This window comes from Misgurnus anguillicaudatus, chromosome 15, assembly GCF_027580225.2.
Source record: "Misgurnus anguillicaudatus chromosome 15, ASM2758022v2, whole genome shotgun sequence".
Lineage (NCBI taxonomy): Eukaryota > Metazoa > Chordata > Actinopteri > Cypriniformes > Cobitidae > Misgurnus > Misgurnus anguillicaudatus.
Window position 1 is genome coordinate 30,685,001 of NC_073351.2, and position 17,195 is coordinate 30,702,195.

Sequence of the window (17,195 nt, forward strand, 5' to 3'; positions counted from 1 at the left end):
TTATGAATGAAATATTTTGCTATGCTACCCCAATTCAGAAGCATTTAGAGTGCAAGATTTAGCCACTTCCACCAGAGGGTGCTGTTGGATTGCAACGCGAAATTGGTGAGAGAATATCAACCTAAAATACACTTTAAGTTTGAGATATAATTCCATATTAATTGTGTGACAATATTGATTTCTTTTTTCTTTTTTAATTTTTGAGTACTGCAACGATTAAAATAAATAAACTGTACACAAAAACAAATCACACAAGCATGACGATTTCTCATCCACCATTCTAACTTACAAAGACACTGATGATGAGAAACACATAAATAAGTTCTTTCATGGACACAAGCGAAATAACGAGATTTTAAAATCCCAAGATTAAAAAGTTTTAAAGTGCAGAATAAAATAATGAATTATAAAATCAATACCTCGGGTCTGAGCACTGATTTTGTATTGTGATAAAATCTTATTGATTTTCTCCCCAGTTCCCACTTGTACTATTCACAGATCTCCAATGCATTTATATTTTAGCACTTTTATGCTGATTTTATTTGCAGCAAATGAAAGTTATTTGTTGCAGTATTTGCAGTATTCATGTGTTTATGGGTACATATATAAAATTGCTTACAAAAATATAAATAAATAACTCAAATAAATAAATAAATTAATTAATTAATTAATCGATGTTAATTTTAACATACCTTACGTCCGTGGAACTGTCTGTGGTCCACCTGCCCAGTGAGTCACATGACTCGCTTTTCCCGCGTCTTCAAACTCTGAAGCGATTTTCATATTCTCATAACAACTTTTCAAAATGAAGCCCAGGATAGAAGGTAAGTACACTTTTTGCTAAATATTACGTCGTGTAATATAATAATCGCCTCTGTTTACACAAACTACACGGTAGCAAGCAAATGCAAGTAAAACATAATTTCGATACACAATTGATTGACATCACAGCTGTGGGAGCCTGTTTCTTTATATCATACACGGATTATATTTTACATAACTTGCCAATACACGTATTTTAACTTTTATGTACTATCCTCATAAAGCATAACTGGGTTAGTAAGGACTTAATCTGTTTAAACTTTGACATGTGTTGACTTAAGTTTCATTAAAATGATAGCTTAGATTATTACTACCAAGAAAGCAGATCGATCCAAATGGTATAAGACAATCATGTTCATCATAACATAAAAGTGATTTCATCAATGTTCATATGAATTATTCATAAAGTTAGTTTGGTTGTGCGCACTGTAGACTTATCATATGCTGGTAGGCACTGAAGGGTTGTATTTCTTCGTACATTCAAGTATACTTTATTTTTTGTGGAATCCTGGCTAGAAGATTAGGAGCATCATCGTTTGATTTCACCATGTTTTCAATCTTTGACATGGAATTACTCAGTCAATATTAAAGATATTAAAAATATATTTTTTATATGAAGAATGATATTATGTAAAGTAAAAAACAGTAAATCAAGAAAACCTTAGGAATACAGCACATTGGCTTTGATTCTGTCATGGCAACATAGTAGATCCAAAGCAGACCACGACCCACACACCCACACCACCACCCTGCGGTCTCGAGTCAGTCAGTTGAACAGACAGTGCGACTTCATTTATCTTTGTTAGTGCACTCACACTCTGGTTGGCTAATTAGTCCTGAGTGGTTCATTAAAACCAGCCAAAGAGATAGTCTGTGTGTGTGGAGAGAGAGAGAGAGAGAGAGAGAGAGAGAGAGACTCAGGTGTGTGTGTGTTTTAAAGATTTTCCCTGTGCAGTTTCATTGAAGATTAAAGGAATGGTGCTTTTAAATAGAGATGTACCGATATCGGAGGCGGCTAGTGACTTCTTTTTTTTTGAGGGCGCTCGATGTGAAGTTCGTCACAACATGCATGTAGCCTGTCATGTGTGTGGTTCCTTATTTCAAAATATGTGTTCTGCGCATTGAGAGATCCTGTGTGCATCACATGTCTTGTCAAAATAAGTGCCTAATCTCATGCGTTATCAGAGTTTACTGTTAAGGGAGTGTCTTGCATGTATTTTGTGAACATGACCGTCTCTTTTATCATAAACGGTTTTGACACATGTGCAGCAGGCACTTATTTTGACAAAACACGTGATGCACATGGTTCACATCAGGCAACAAACACATATTTTGAAAACGCAAGCAACACACATAACACTCCGAACACTTATTTTGAATTTGCGCCCCTCGGATGAACAGTCACGAGCTGCCACTGACCGCTATTAAAATTTTCCACCGATAGCCGATCATTCAGACAAATATCTGCCAATACGATAGTTTGGTGGTTACATTATAATAACTTGCATTAACTAAGTTCTGAAGATATTTTTTTAATGTTATTTAAAATGGCCTTTAATACTGAACATTAAACTTTTTACATTTTCTATACACATAGCTCAAATTCTTTGTACTTTCCTGTTCTGTTTTGATTGACAGGAAATATTGTCCGATAACCGATAGTGTGAAAAAAAAGGCTTTTATCGTCTGATTCCGATTATTGGCTGATATATCGATGCGCCTCTACTTTTAGCCTTACCTAAGTCAGTGTCACATGGAGATGGATCGAGTCTCTGCGACAGAAAAAGCAAACAGATTGAAAAGCTAGAAAGTGCTAGTGTACAGTATGTGTGTGCAAGGGAGAGAGAGTCACTGTAGCCATCTAATCATATGTTTGAGAAAAGTATGTTAGGTCCCCCGAGGCAACAACCTCTCACAATCTCTCTCCCTTTCTGTTTTTCTCACACATTCATTCACTGCACCAAGAGCAAAAGCACGTTAATGTGAACGTGGGGGTGGTTGCTATGGTGTACTTAAAGGCTATGTTCATCCCGCAATGCTGATGCTTAGGTGGTGCACGTGGTTGCAAGGTGGTTGCTTACCAGCCTTAAACAAAAGTCTATAATGTTCTAGTTCCCTAGAGAGGGCTCAACTGCCCCATTAAGTGTCTGATCATTTAAATATGTGACCCTGGACCACATAACCAGTCATAAGGGTACATTTTTTAAAGTGCACCTATTTCATTGCTAAAAAACATAGTTATTTTGTGTATTTGGTATAATACAATGTTTGCATGGCTAAAAAACAAATTATTTCCACAGTCGTACATTTTTGTAGCTCTAGATATACTGCTTTCCTCAAACGCTCTGTTTTTGTACAAAGCTCATCGATCTGAAAAGTGCTCGGTTACTGATTGGCTAGCTAATCTGTACATTGTGATTGGTCTGAATACCTCGTCAGTGGGAAATGTGACGCTCCTTACCATGTTTGAAAGATTCGCTCACAATGCAATGCTGACAGGAGTTAATTTATAAGCTGTGAGCACAAGGGGGGTTGAATTATGATAATGTCCATATTGTCTACGTCAACAAGCCCAGGAAGTAAAGTTTTGCCTACAATCCGTATGTTGTATTGTAGTCCAAGAAAAGAGATTTTTGTGGAAACGATAACTCGCGTCATCGTTTACCTTGGGGTTTGTATCTTTTGCATATTGTTAACATGTACCAATACTGTAATTTCCGGACTATAAGTCACATTTTTTCATAGTTTGGCTGGTCCTGTGGCCTTATAGTCAGGTGCGACTTGTTAGTCTGTATGAATTCATTTTGACATATATGAACCAATGTACAGACATCTATTCAGTCTGCTGTTCTGGGTGCCATTGTTTAGTTGAATAACTTGCCTTTCCAGATTAAACGTCTGTTCTTCGGCTTAGATTTTGTGAAATCATTTTATAAATAAATGCTATCTGTAGTCCATTCATTGTGACTTATGTTTATTCGTTTTCAAAACGCATTTTTGATTGATACGACTTACACTCCGGAGCGACTTATAGTCCGGAAAATACGGTACACACTTACACACCAAAGGAAATGTAAAATCATGAATTGGACCATGAGTTGCTCTTTAAAGCCGCTCTATGCATTTTCGGAGTTTTTGTCAAACAGCGACCCCTAGAGTCGCTGGAGAATACTTGCAACTGTCGTAATTTCCCTATATGTCCCACTCTAGTACACCTCAGATAATGACCAGGTAATGTTTCACAACTTCATACAAATATTAGGCTACTGCATAGTCTACTTAACTACAGATGATGGTAATAGGATAATAAAAAGTTTATTCCAAGTGTAGAGTGTATATAATTATAAAGTACCGCGTTTGCTGGCTTATAACGTTTTTACATGATTGCAGCTAAATCACAAGTAAACAGTCTATAGTCTATGTCTACTGTAAAATTTCATTTGTGTTCTTTTATTGTAATGTAAACATTACAAAATGCCATGACAAAGTTAATTGTGTACGTTGCATTATTTCATAACATTGGTCGTTATAATGTCACTATACATTATTATTGCTATTTATCATAATAGTTTGCAAATTATGCATGTTTACACTATTTACAACCTCTAGGCTTATTTATGTCCTGATAATTATGTGAGATATTGACAACTGTTGTCATGATAATCGCATGACATACTACAAGCAAGCGCAACAACATACAACATAGACAGCAAACAGGTTTACAAATAAGAGATTTACTTACTAGTCCATCAACAAGATCGCCAGATCAGCATCCCACCCAGTGCCGTCTTTTAGCTCACGCCAACGAGTAAAAACCTGACCGAGTGGGACTCTTGTCCGGTTCCTAACGCGGTCAGATTCTCTTTTCCTACTCACTTTCGAACGCGCTTTCTTAACTTTTAAATCGTTTAGCCTCACGTCTCAAATTCGCACGTGCAGTTGTTGTTGTAGGCTTGATCGACTTCATGCTGCGCTGCAAGAACCGACAGCCGGATGACGTCAAAGTGCCGTCTCGGATCATTCTCGCGGTACTTTGACGTCATCCGGCGGTTGGTTCTTGCAGCGCCACACGAAGTCGAACAAGCCTAACGTGTGTGACGTCGTTGCCGTAAAGAAAGTCGAGATTCTCGCAAGATTTGTCAGGGGCGGTTCTCTCAAGCTTGCATTGCTGGTTTTGCTAGCGGCGTCCTCCCTGAGCTTCAACAGGCGGATGATTCGCCCTGCTATGACTTTGTTTACCACCGAAATAACTTTGAAGCTGTTATTTTAAGGTAAAATAACTGCATAGTGTGTCTTTAATACTGTACTATAGCATTGTTTTTTAAACAATAGTACATTGTTTTACAGTAAGAGTATAAACAGTTGTACAATTATATTTGTGCATTTGGCAGACACTTTTATACAAACTGACTTACAGTGTATTCAAAATATTTTTTTACCAGTATGTCTGTCCCCAGGGTAGGAACCCCTAACCTTTGTGCCAGCGCTACAGCAAAGCTCTGCCAATTGAGCTACAGGAACACTATAGTAAATAAAGCAAGCACTGCGTTATTAATTTTTTAATTTAGGAAAAGTGACTGTTGCATAGACAAACATGTTTAGCGAAATGAAAGCTGTGTATGCGTTTGCTCATATCCTAAGTGGCCTCATGACACTTGATATGAATTTTGTGTTTATTGATAGATGGTCTCCCCCTCTCTCTCTCTCTCTCTCTCTCTCTCTCTCTCTCTCTTTTGCTCGCTCGCTCGCTCTCACTTGCGCTCTCACTCGCTTGCTCTTCCAGAGCCTCGTGTATGGTTGTATCAGACGGAAGCGCATGTGTGTCTGCAGTGCCATTCAGTCATTTAAAGCAACCGTCTCTGCTTTGAATGTGTGTGTGAGTGTGTATGTGTGACAGATAGAGAGTGCATGTGTGTCTGTCCCAGTCTCCGGGGAGGTGGGAGTCTAACAGCCTGTTTGAGATCAAAGACGAGACATTCATTTGGATCAAGGTTGAAGCTCGATCGGTGCATTGGGATTTCTAAACGGAGAGTAGAGAAACATTGTGCCAGCCTACAACCACAGGAACGTCCAGCGTTCGGAAACTATTGTCACCGAAAGCGAGAGTAAAAGAGTCCGGCGAAAGGTGTGCACGATACGTTACCTGAGCGTGTACTGAATGTTGCCTAAACTCTTTTGGCTTCTGTAGAGCGTGACTGTTGTGAAAGGGCTTCGGCACCGTACTTGATCGTTACTTTAACATCTGTCTGTAGTAAGAGCTTTATCATGGCTGTACAACGGATGCCCGAATCTGCCGTCTGCCTTCTTATGGTGAGTGCTGCGCTCTGCATGCAAACTCTATTAATGCATACATTTCACCACACCCTGGGGTCTGATTTATATGAATCTGTCACATTTGACCTGATAAATGTGACAGCTGCTCAGTCCTTTACTAACACACACAGGAGCAGGGGCATTCTGCGGCACTGCCAGTGAATGCTGACCGGGTGCAGACCAAATTGCAGCACGCTACATTGCAGTGAAAAACCCTTGAGAGGTGCCCTGACATCAGCATCCGAGAATGAACCCAAGTGCTATATGAGTTTCATTGTTATGATGGGAGATGCCTTCTGAGACTGCCTGAGTTCAGTGAAGGCATATTTATTTGCAGAGAGGGCATTTTTTAAACAGCAGGGTCTTGTTACTGCACGATGGACTTTTGTAATAGTGCTGATTTTTGTTTCGCTGACTTTGTATTGTTTTGATGGGTTGGCGTGTATGTGGCTGAATGAGGCGTTTTTAAATCTGAATAGAGTGTGAATTGTGTGAAATCTGGTGGTGGATGATGATTATTAAATATGTTTGCACCTGTTTCAACACAATATTTTAAGTTTTGCCATTGTGGTTTTGGTATAGGTGAAATGATTGGTTGTGAAACAAAGGTGGTATACCTGGTATAGGATCTTTTACTAGACAAGGAAAAAGCAGGCTGTTCCACCTATCTACTGTACCTGTAACCACTATCTGTCTCCATGGTGATAGGCCATGGCTCTTTTTGACATGTTGAGAGCAATTGGGCGAGACAGACAGTCAGGGAAGGAGAGAGTAAGAGAGAGCAAGGTGCTCGGCAAATAAGCTTTCATCTTCTATTTCTCATTTTCTTTTATCCCTTTGTACCCCTCTGACACATCAGGTCAAAATACGTTGGACTCAGATCCAAATCCACAATTACTTCAAGACTTCTACCCATCTCACGTCTATTAGATATCTGTCAATCTCTCTCTCTCTCTCTCTGTCTGTATGTGTGCCAAGAGCATGGCCGGACTTACCATTGGGCTTGAGTGGGCTTGAGCCCAGGGGCCCCGGCCAATAGGGGCCTCCGTGCCGGCTTGCGTTCGTTTGATTTGTTCAGTCGTTTTCGTTTTTTATTTTACAGCCTATTGGTTGGTGCTGCATTTAATTCGTTAATATATGTCAGTCATCTTGGTGCTGAATATGAAGCGCTGAGTTTACTGCTTTTGAAACCCATAGATGCTAGTATAATAGCGAATACGCGAAATGAGAGTCACAATGAGCTTTACAGATAACGAGAAAGAGCAACGCGAAAATGAAGCGCTCCGTGTGAAAGATTACTAGAGTAGGTCTTGTAACTCTGTTTTTTCTTGTTTGTTTGTAATCTAACGTGAAACGCAGCAGGTATACGCAGTATACCCACTAGGAAAGGTCAAGGATTTCCGTATACCCATTTAAAAAAGCGTGAAAATACTTAACAGTGTGTGACAAACCTTTGACACTTTCATTCATAAATTGACATCTGAATCACTCACCATTCGCATGCTCCACTTGCTACTTTGGAGGGTTGAACCTCATATACACCTCATATACAGTCGGCTATTTGATATTTGGTACATTTGACTTAATGCGGCACTGCGCGATCCGATCATTATATGAAATCAAATTAGCACGGCGCAAAAGTGACTGTAAAGCAGACGGGTGTATTCATGTGGTTCAACAACAGCCAAAAGAATGACATCAGAGTACCGCGAGAGCGCTTCGAGAAATCACACGGAGAAGTCTGCTTTCTAATCGCTCTCGCGGTACTTTCACATCATCACCAAGCGGTCTGCGTAGCGCCAAATGAAATCCAATCTGCTCGCAGTCTGCAGCTCACACGACACTGTAACCAAACTGTGAACGAGTGGAGCAGAGCTACGAAACATAACAAAATCCGGAGAGTTAACCACGCACATATGATTATGTCAACATTTAAATCATCAGTCCAGTTTATTACTTCATCTGGAGGTGAGGATTCACTAAATCATGGCCATGTTGATGTCCTGATGATGGTTTCTGATATAATCCACTAGCTAGCCTACCTGTAGTTTCTCTTTCAGCATGTTTGCTTGTGCTTATGAGAATCACAGTTTAAACTTCTGAAAAGTGTTCATTTTTATATCTACGTTCAAGGTTTTAATGTATTACGTTCATATCAGACGCAAAAATTAATTAATGATCATCTTCTCCACTTTGGTTTTTGGTGTCTAATATTACACGATGGTCTTGTCATAATTATTAAATAACATCCTAAAATCTTTTCTTTTCACTGCACCACTTAGGCTATATGCACAAAATACACTTGTTGATTATGTTTATAACTTTATATGGTGTGTAATAAGGTGAATGTTAATCAAAACATATTCTCTTCTTAAGTTAAGTCTAACACAATGATTTTAAATGTTGTTATGGGGTATTTTTTAATGTGCATGATTAATTTGGATTTGTGATATCCCTAAAATACATGATTTAATTTTAGACTGGGCTTATGTTCTGCTATAGAGATGTAGGGGCAGTTTCCTAGTCGGGTCTTATCCTAGTCCAAGACTAAAATGCATGTTTGATCTGTCTTAATTTAAACACATCTTGCACTGATATATCTTAACATCATTGCCATTATTTTGTCTCAAGACGCACACCAGTGATGTTTTTTGTAAGGTTTGTTTGTAAAAACTAATCGAATGCCCTAATATAACCTAGCAATAGGACTAGTGCTAGATTAATCTAAACCCTGTGGGGAAACTTCCCTAAAATATAGTTCTATGATATATTTTTTATTTTAGGTTGTTTACTGTATGAGCACTCTCAGAAGATAATTTACACAAGCTGTCACTGGGGTGGTACCCTTTCAAATAGTACACCTTTGTACCTAAAGAGTGCATATAATGGGTACAAATGTACCTATATCTGTACCTAAATGGTAAATATTAGGACCCATTTAAAGGGTACAGTCCCAGTGACAGCTTTTGCACCTTTTGTTCTGATAGTGTAGGGCCCAAAATTTATTCAAGCCCAGGGGCCTCCACCCTATTAAGTCCTGCCCTGGCCAAGAGCCATACAGATGGATAAGTAGGTTTTTGTTTACACAAGGATTTCGATGTAAATACCAGAGGTGGGGGACAAATCAACATTTTAAAATATTAAGATGCCTGTACTTTATTTTACCTCTTATTACTTCTTGAATACCAAGAAATCAATAATAAATGTAGCACTTCAAAATAATTTTAATAATAATTTTTTAAAATTTTTAGTTACATTGAATATTTTGTTGAACAAACTTGACCAACTCTTTTTTTATTTGGTTATTTTAACCAAAATGTAAACTCAGTATCAGGTAAGGTTGCAAAGGAGCAGAACGTTTCCAGTAAATTTCTGTAAACTTTCCATGATAACGTAATCTGTGGAATTTTGGAAATATTCCAAATTGTAAACTTTATGGGAATTTACCGGAATTATTTGAAAATATAGGGAAATTTATAAACATTTCGCTTGGTCATAAGTAAACATGCATGCAAGGTAATACAAATTTTGAAGAATCCTGATACTTATGCTTATCAAGCCTGGATTTATTTAATAAAAAATTCCTTAGAAATCGTTTAAGAAATCATTTGTACATTTAAGTTCCTCTTATAGATGGTTTCATTGGACGGACGTGCGCTGACGCGATACACGTCTGGATCCGAACTTTACTTCCGGTTTCGTTTTTTTAATGGTCTGACTAGTTGCTAAACTGATCTCTTGAACAAATGCGTTGTAGAAAATAACAAATGCTTTGGTTTCTTAGGTAATCTATGTGTTGTTTTTTTACTTGTTAAATAAATAAACTACATTTAAAGAACTTTGTTGTTATTTATTGTTAGCTGAGTTTACCGGAAGTTACGTGCGGACAACGACAGTCGCTTGTTTATGTTGTTACTGCTGAAACCGTCTATAGGCAACTCTGCAATTTTTTTCAAATTCCCAGTTTATTCTCATTCATTCCAGTTAATTCCCATACACTCCCCTTAATACCCATATATTCCTGTTAATTCGCATGGAAAGTTTCCAGCCTTGAATTTCGCAACCCTAGGTGTAAATAGGAATGCACTGAAACAAAAATTCTGTGCTGATAGTAGAGCTGCACGATTAATCGTTAAAAGATTGTGATCTCGATTAGACCCCCCAAAACTATCTTAATCCAGCATTTCGACGTTTCAGGTAATTATATTTCAAGGAGGAAAGACGCAGGCTTTCACAGCGATGAAACACGGTGAACGTTCACGCTGGCAGTGAGAGCGTCAAAAAACGCTCTGACGCTCGAATGCATTCTCCGGAATCCTCTCAAGCGGAGGTTTCCGCCTTCCGATAGGTTTCCGCCGAAGCGCGTCTTAGCTCATTAATGTCAATCCATGTGGCAGCAATTTGCTTTTTTTATTTAGGCTACTTAAAGGTGCAGTGTGTACATTTTAGCGGTATATAGTGGTGAGATTGCGAATTGCAGCCAACAGCTCAGTCCACTGCTCACCTCTTGCATTTGAAACTTATAGAGAAATACGGTAGCCGCTACCGGACAAACATGGCATCGTTGGAGATAACTTAGTTAAAAAGTTTGTCCGTTAAGGGCTTCTGTAGAAACATGGCTGCACAAAATGGCGGCTTCCATGTAAGGGGACCCTCTGTGTATGTAGATAAAACATCTCATTCTAAGGTAAAAAACACATAACGGTTCATTATTAAAGGTCTTTAAACACCCCTGATAATTTAGTTTTGTATATTATTTTGCATTTCTGTCAAGAGATCCTTCTAAAAATTACACACTGCACCTTTAAAATGCTTATATTTTTTTCTTTAAATAAAATTAATACATAATCACTCTACAATTAACATTAACGGAATTTAAAGATTATCTACACTTATCTGAAACATTCAGAAGCATAATTCTTTGCACCTGTAAAAACTAATGTTAAACTAATGTTCAGGGGTTGTACATCTTTAAAATTAACAAAGTTTTTGAAAATCGTAAGAGAAGTGTGATCTTTATTTTAAGCAAAAAAATCTAGCTGATACCGATGTTCGATTACTTATAATGACATTGACCGATACTGATAAAAACCAATAGTGTTGCTTTTAATTTTTTGTTTCAAATTATGTCATAAATTGCTTGATATACAATTTTTTTGTCATTGTGACCCAATTCAAAATTTTTAAAGAATCTGGTAATGTCCAATAGTGGGAAAAAATGCTTTTATTTGCCTATACCGATTATAGGATGATACATTTGTGCATCCTTAACTGTGAATATAAATATTCAAGTCTTATTTTGTACAGACCTCTGTGCAAATCCTTTCTGAATGACATTCATTTGGAAATATTTTTTGAATGTCCCCTATGTGCTGCTCTTAAGCATCTAATTCAAATTCATTATACTTTAGTCACAAAGCGCCAGTCCATTAAAAAGTAAAGGAGAAATTATTTAGTAAAAGACTGCAATATATCACAATTTTGATTTTGATTTAATTTCGATATACATATATTTAATTCCCTGACCTAAGCTTTCTCTCATCCTCTGGAAAATTGTTGCCAGGACATCGAAAATGATTCACACATACAGTTTCACACATTTAAATCCCCTTTCCAAATATAGATAGCTCGACATGTTGAATATTCCTAATGGCATTTAATCCTTCCATCATTTACACAGAAATGGTTTTCTGCATACAATTGTTTGAATAATCAATACAAACTGTACATTAAAGTAAACACATTATTATGTTAAAGCTGTGATAGGATATGAAATATTAACAGGAGTTTGGGCTGTGTTTGCCAGCGGATGAATATTAATGAAGTAACCACATGAACATTAATATTTCAGTCAGAACCTTATTAAGGCGCTTGACATTTGTAAGATGACAACAAACCACAATAAAACATGAAGATTGTGGCTGGAAAGCCTCTCTTTCTCTTCCGCTCTCTCTAAGGGGGACATCTGTGTGTGAATGACTGCCAACCCAGCTGATGAAGGGCCCTTATTCCTCATTCCCTCATTAGTGCCCATAAAAGCAGCAAGCACTTCAAACTCTATTTCCATTGAAATTTTTGTCTCTAAGACACACTGACATGCTTCAGTGTCACAATGTTTGCCCCTTGTACGTTTTGCAGACATTGCAGCACGCATTGTTTGTCAGAAAAACCCAGGTGGTAAAATATGATCAAAGTTATTGCTCAGTCTTGAGGGAATTATGCACACAATCTAAGCAGAAAACTGGGTCTTTGTTTATTTATTTGCATGTGTCATGGGTAATAGTGTAGTATTCAAAAATAAATAAAACTGAACATCTTTAATTCCTTTTAGTCATTCTGATGGGACCTTGCCAAGTGATGCACACAGTCTGAGCAGAAAAATTTATTATTTTGTAATGCGTTTATAATTTGCATATATCATGGGACTTAGAGAGTAATGCTGCTTTATATTAATGAAAACATAGTAAAAAGACTCATAAACATGGAATAAATTGACATACATTAGCATTTCATATTGTTAAAAAGCTGAATGCACAATTGTAAAAATACATATTTTCCAGAATTATGACACAATGATTCTCAAGCAGTGACACACCCTCCTGCCCTACACCTCATGCAGTTCCTGTCCTGACCCATCTGTTCCATCGCCATGGTTACAATAATGGCATAAGATCCCGGTTACTCGCATTCATATCCAGTTTGCCGACAGTGTAACCAGAACTGTGTTTGTGTGCGTCATAAAACATTTGCTTAATACAATAAACCCATCGCCCTCACATTTTATCTAAAAAAAATATCTTTTTAAATTTTGTATTACATGAACATTGTGCACAGATAGCAGGTAAAGTTGTTTTGACAGGTGCACTGATTTAAAAACATTTTTCCTGATGAATACTTTATTAGTTTTAGTATCACGCTGCAATATCATGTTATTACCAGAACCGTGTGTTCAGCATAACAATCATGTAGAGTGTCCTGCTGCTTTCTGCTGAATGTTCGGTTGAAAGTTTTAAAAATTTGACCCTTATTGGATGTGCATGCAAATAACTAGCACACAGGTTTGCTTGGCTCTGGCGTCAACCCAGATTTCTAAGTCTAGATCAATAGTTTTATCTGTCTGAGACCCCCTGGGATATTCAGTTCAGCTCTGTGACTATCAGAATCTCATTACATTGAGCCTACAGATAGTGGCTTTAAATGTATTCAAGGCTATCTTGTACCTAAATTGTTCAAAGTAACAATGAATTAGTATTGAACTATAAGGATTTTTGGGATGATAAGGGAGCTGGAAAATTATACATTTGTTAAATTACTATTATTCATATTATTCATTATATCAATTATTGAAGTGAAAAGTTGGTTAAAAAAATCCTAAATGGTTAAAAACATATGAAACTTGTGGTTTAAAAACATCACTAAAATATTAAAGCAAGTTTGGATAAAGGTACAACACAACAGTTCCATTTTCTACCTTTAAACACAGTAATGTTTTAGTATTGTTGAATTTAGGGGGTTGGCATGTTGGCACAGGTTGACATTTACTGAACAACAATACTCAAAGGCGATTATAGTCAAACGTAGCAGGAATCCTCTGAGAATAATTCCCATTATTTGCTTCACTCTTTCTAGCCCTCTTTCTCTGTAGATCAACTGCAAACCATGACAAAAAATAGAGCATGGGTGTATTTTATCTGAAAGAGCGTTTTTTGCATAGTATAATAAAAAAAATTCTGGCATTGAGTTTGGCCCAAAAGCAAAAAAAGGTGATTAGAGAAGCAGATTCCTCCATGACAACATTTCGCATGCTTAGTGAAAAACACACCAGTATCCTAAACACACCAAATCTTAAAATATTTTCATGAAATATTAATTAAACCTGACTATTTTAAAAATGCAACAGCATTGATTTTATTCAAGGTTATATCATTTTCAAGTTCTAGTCAATTAACAAAATTACGTCAAACGACCTCCTCCGCAGCTGCTGTAGTTGTCGCTGTTCATTTGTCTGTCATATACAGCCAATGTCTCAGAAGTAAGCAGGAGTGAGAAAATGTCAGAAAATTTAAAAACACCTGCAGCTTTCAATGCCGACGTGTGGAAGCACTTTGGCTTTAAAAAAAGTAAAAAAAATCAGCTCTATTTTATACATTTTTGATAAAAAAAGAAAAGTATTGCAATTAGGGGTGGAACGGTACACAGAAGTCCCGGTTCGGTTCGTACCTCGGTTCAGGCGCCACGGTTCGATTCACTTTCGGTACAATGGAGGGGAAACCAAAACAAAAATGAAGAAGGCATTTTTTTAGTACTTAAGATAATCTTAAAAACATAGGTGTCCTTATCAGTGTTATTTTGAGATGTCATGAATATGAACTGAAATGCATTTAACATACTATCTCGTATTCAAAAATGTATACCACTTTAAGTAATCTTGTACTCATCTTTCATACAAATATGGGTTCAAATGTATTACAAGTGTTACCTAAATACATTTTAAAATTACATTTTGGCCTTATTTCATATTAATGTACTAAAGAACAAAAAAATAGGCTTGTAGGATGAATTAATAGGTGTGTACGACTAAACGAGGCGCTGCAAGAAACGACAAGTGGATGACGTCAGAGTAACGCAAGATTTCTCGCGGTACTCTGACGCTGATGGCGCTGCGTAAAGTTGAGCACACTTTAAAAAAGCAGCTGAACTCGACAGAACTGCGCCTCGTCTATTAATTGTATATTAGCAGGACAATTTATCTCCTACTTCTCAGCATGAGAAATACAAAGTGTGGCGTATGAGCGTGTGAACTGACTGAAATGCGTGTGTGTCAAGGTGAATGCGTGAGACTTGAGAGCCCCGATTAGATGTATTTCCACTCACATACCTAACAACTGCTGAACAACGCCGACGCACAGTCCTCGTCTTTTCCACCACTCTCTCGCCTGTACTAGAAAACTGACTGGAAAACTGAAGTTTTGCCAAACTTGCGATCTTAAAGAGGCCGGCGGAGCGTCTAACTCTTGTGGAACACCACTTGCCATCCTTGCTGTCGCTGCTCACTAACTGACTGGACCGGCGTCGACCTGACAAAAAACTGCAGAGTGCCAGAATGTAGACGGGCTCTGATAGAGCGCATACATAGGCGGAGCTCGGCTGCATCGGCGCCAATCAGAGCTTTAGAGCTAAAGCGGGGCAACAGATTAGCTGTCCATAAAGAACCCGCGTATCTAACAGTAGTTCCGCATTACATTAATTATTTTGCACGCAAATTTTTTTATTTTCTTACCGTGTATTCTCCGTTTAAATTCATGCACCGAACCGTGACCCCCGTACCGATTCGGTTCGAAACGAATACATGTACTGTTCCACCCCTAATTGCAATGTATCGCAACATGCAACGTATTGCATTGTATCATATTGTGATACACTGTATCACGAACCATGTATTGTGATATGTATCTATCAGTTTATCTTACCAGATTTTCCCTTGGTGTGAGGTGTGTTAAGAGTGTCCGAACCTGATTGGAAGAACGTCGGGGGCCGCCCGATCGCAAATTGTAAATATTAAACATGTTTAATATTTACGATCAGAAATCCTTATGTGTGGGGGGGAACCCCGAGGACAAACGCGTGCACGCGCTTGAGATTATCACGTGAAACGAAACAATATCCAATCAGAAAGCGAGATGATGAAAGACTGAAGCAGTCATGACGCAGCACAAAGTGAAGTTGATGCAAAGTGAACTTCTACAGACCAAGTTTCCGCTGTCTCAACGACTTCACCCAAACCCTTTTCTTTTTTCCTTGAATTTAATGTTAAAATCATTCCAAAGACTATCATTGAAAATTCGTCCTGCATATCATCCGCCATGCTAATTCTTAAGTCTCGTGAGATTTTGCAAGATTTCCATTGTTCACAGTCGAGACTCTGGTTCAAAATTTGTGTTTGTGGTGTGCTGTCTTTGACACATTATGGCACACCACACACTATAGGAGCAACGGGTAAATCCTCAAAAAAAATGTATCCTCATGTTTGTGGTCTGTCACAATTTGAAAATCTTATAAGATGTAAAAAATCTTTTGGTGTGTACCCGGCATTATTTACTAAAAAGGCGCAAATGAAATAAAACAGACACAACAGCTGATTTCCATAATGACCAACGCAATCTACAAAGAGCAGCGCAAATTAGTTCAGGGTCGCAAATAAGCAGAGCTGATCTTGAGTTCAGCACCATGGACATCGCAGCTGAAAATTTGGGGTGTGTAATACGGGCTTATGAAGCCATAGTACCCTGAAAAGAACTGGAGAACAAAAAATTCAAAATTTTGAAACGTCTGGTATTGTGTGACGACTTCTAGTGACTCCTATATTATTTACTTCAGCAAATAAAAAATAACACTGCTTGGCAAACAATATTTTTGAATAATATGTTCCTCTGGCATTTCAAATAAACTGTAACGTGTTAAAATAATAATCCTCTACATTGTATCACAGTATCAAAAATTTTGCGTCTGAAAGGGAAACTCCTTGAAATGCATATGCAATAAGGTCAGTCGCAAAAATAACTAGACCACACCTTTACAACGCTAATTATCCAATGCGCGTCTTTAATAAATTTTGACAGTCGTTATTTAACGATAAAATGATGGTTTGTCTAGTTTACCTTAGTTCTGCCTGTAGGGATTGTCTGTCCAGAGAAAAACAATTATATAATCTGCGGGGAGCTGTTAGACTGAGTGAACATTTACTTTTATTTCCTGTGTTTACTATTTTATAACCTCTTTGTCTCACGCACAAGTGTAAAAGCTTTGGTGTAATGCTGGAGTGTTGCTAGTCCTCTATAAAACACTCTTTTGAGAAGTTTAATTCTTGTTGTTGCACATTTGTATCTTCCTGGGAACAAATTTTGTTTAGTAAGCACTTTGAGAAAGAACTGATAACATTTGATTGTTAACTTGTCACAATTCATTGGCACATGTTATTCCAAGGACGATTATTACGCACTTGTTTGGTCTGCACTCTTAAAAAAGGTTCAAAATGGTTCTTCCCAATGATGCCATAGAAG

The 17,195-nt window shown here is 37.7% G+C and overlaps 1 protein-coding gene across 2 annotated transcripts in view; it reads left to right on the forward strand.

The window, feature by feature from the left end:
- The first annotated feature begins 802 nt into the window (after positions 1-802).
- frmd4a (FERM domain containing 4A) overlaps positions 803-17,195 on the forward strand; it is a 210,806-nt gene continuing 194,413 nt past the window's right edge. The window contains exon 1 of one of the 2 annotated variants that reach the window (XM_073853769.1): positions 803-824. Coding sequence is in view for 1 of the 2 variants with exons in the window: in XM_073853765.1 (XP_073709866.1) it covers positions 6,088-6,132 (45 nt within the window). In the remaining variant the exon portion in view is untranslated. Of the gene's footprint in view, positions 825-5,638; positions 6,133-17,195 lie in introns of those variants that run through there. The other variant, XM_073853765.1, reaches the window with a different exon arrangement.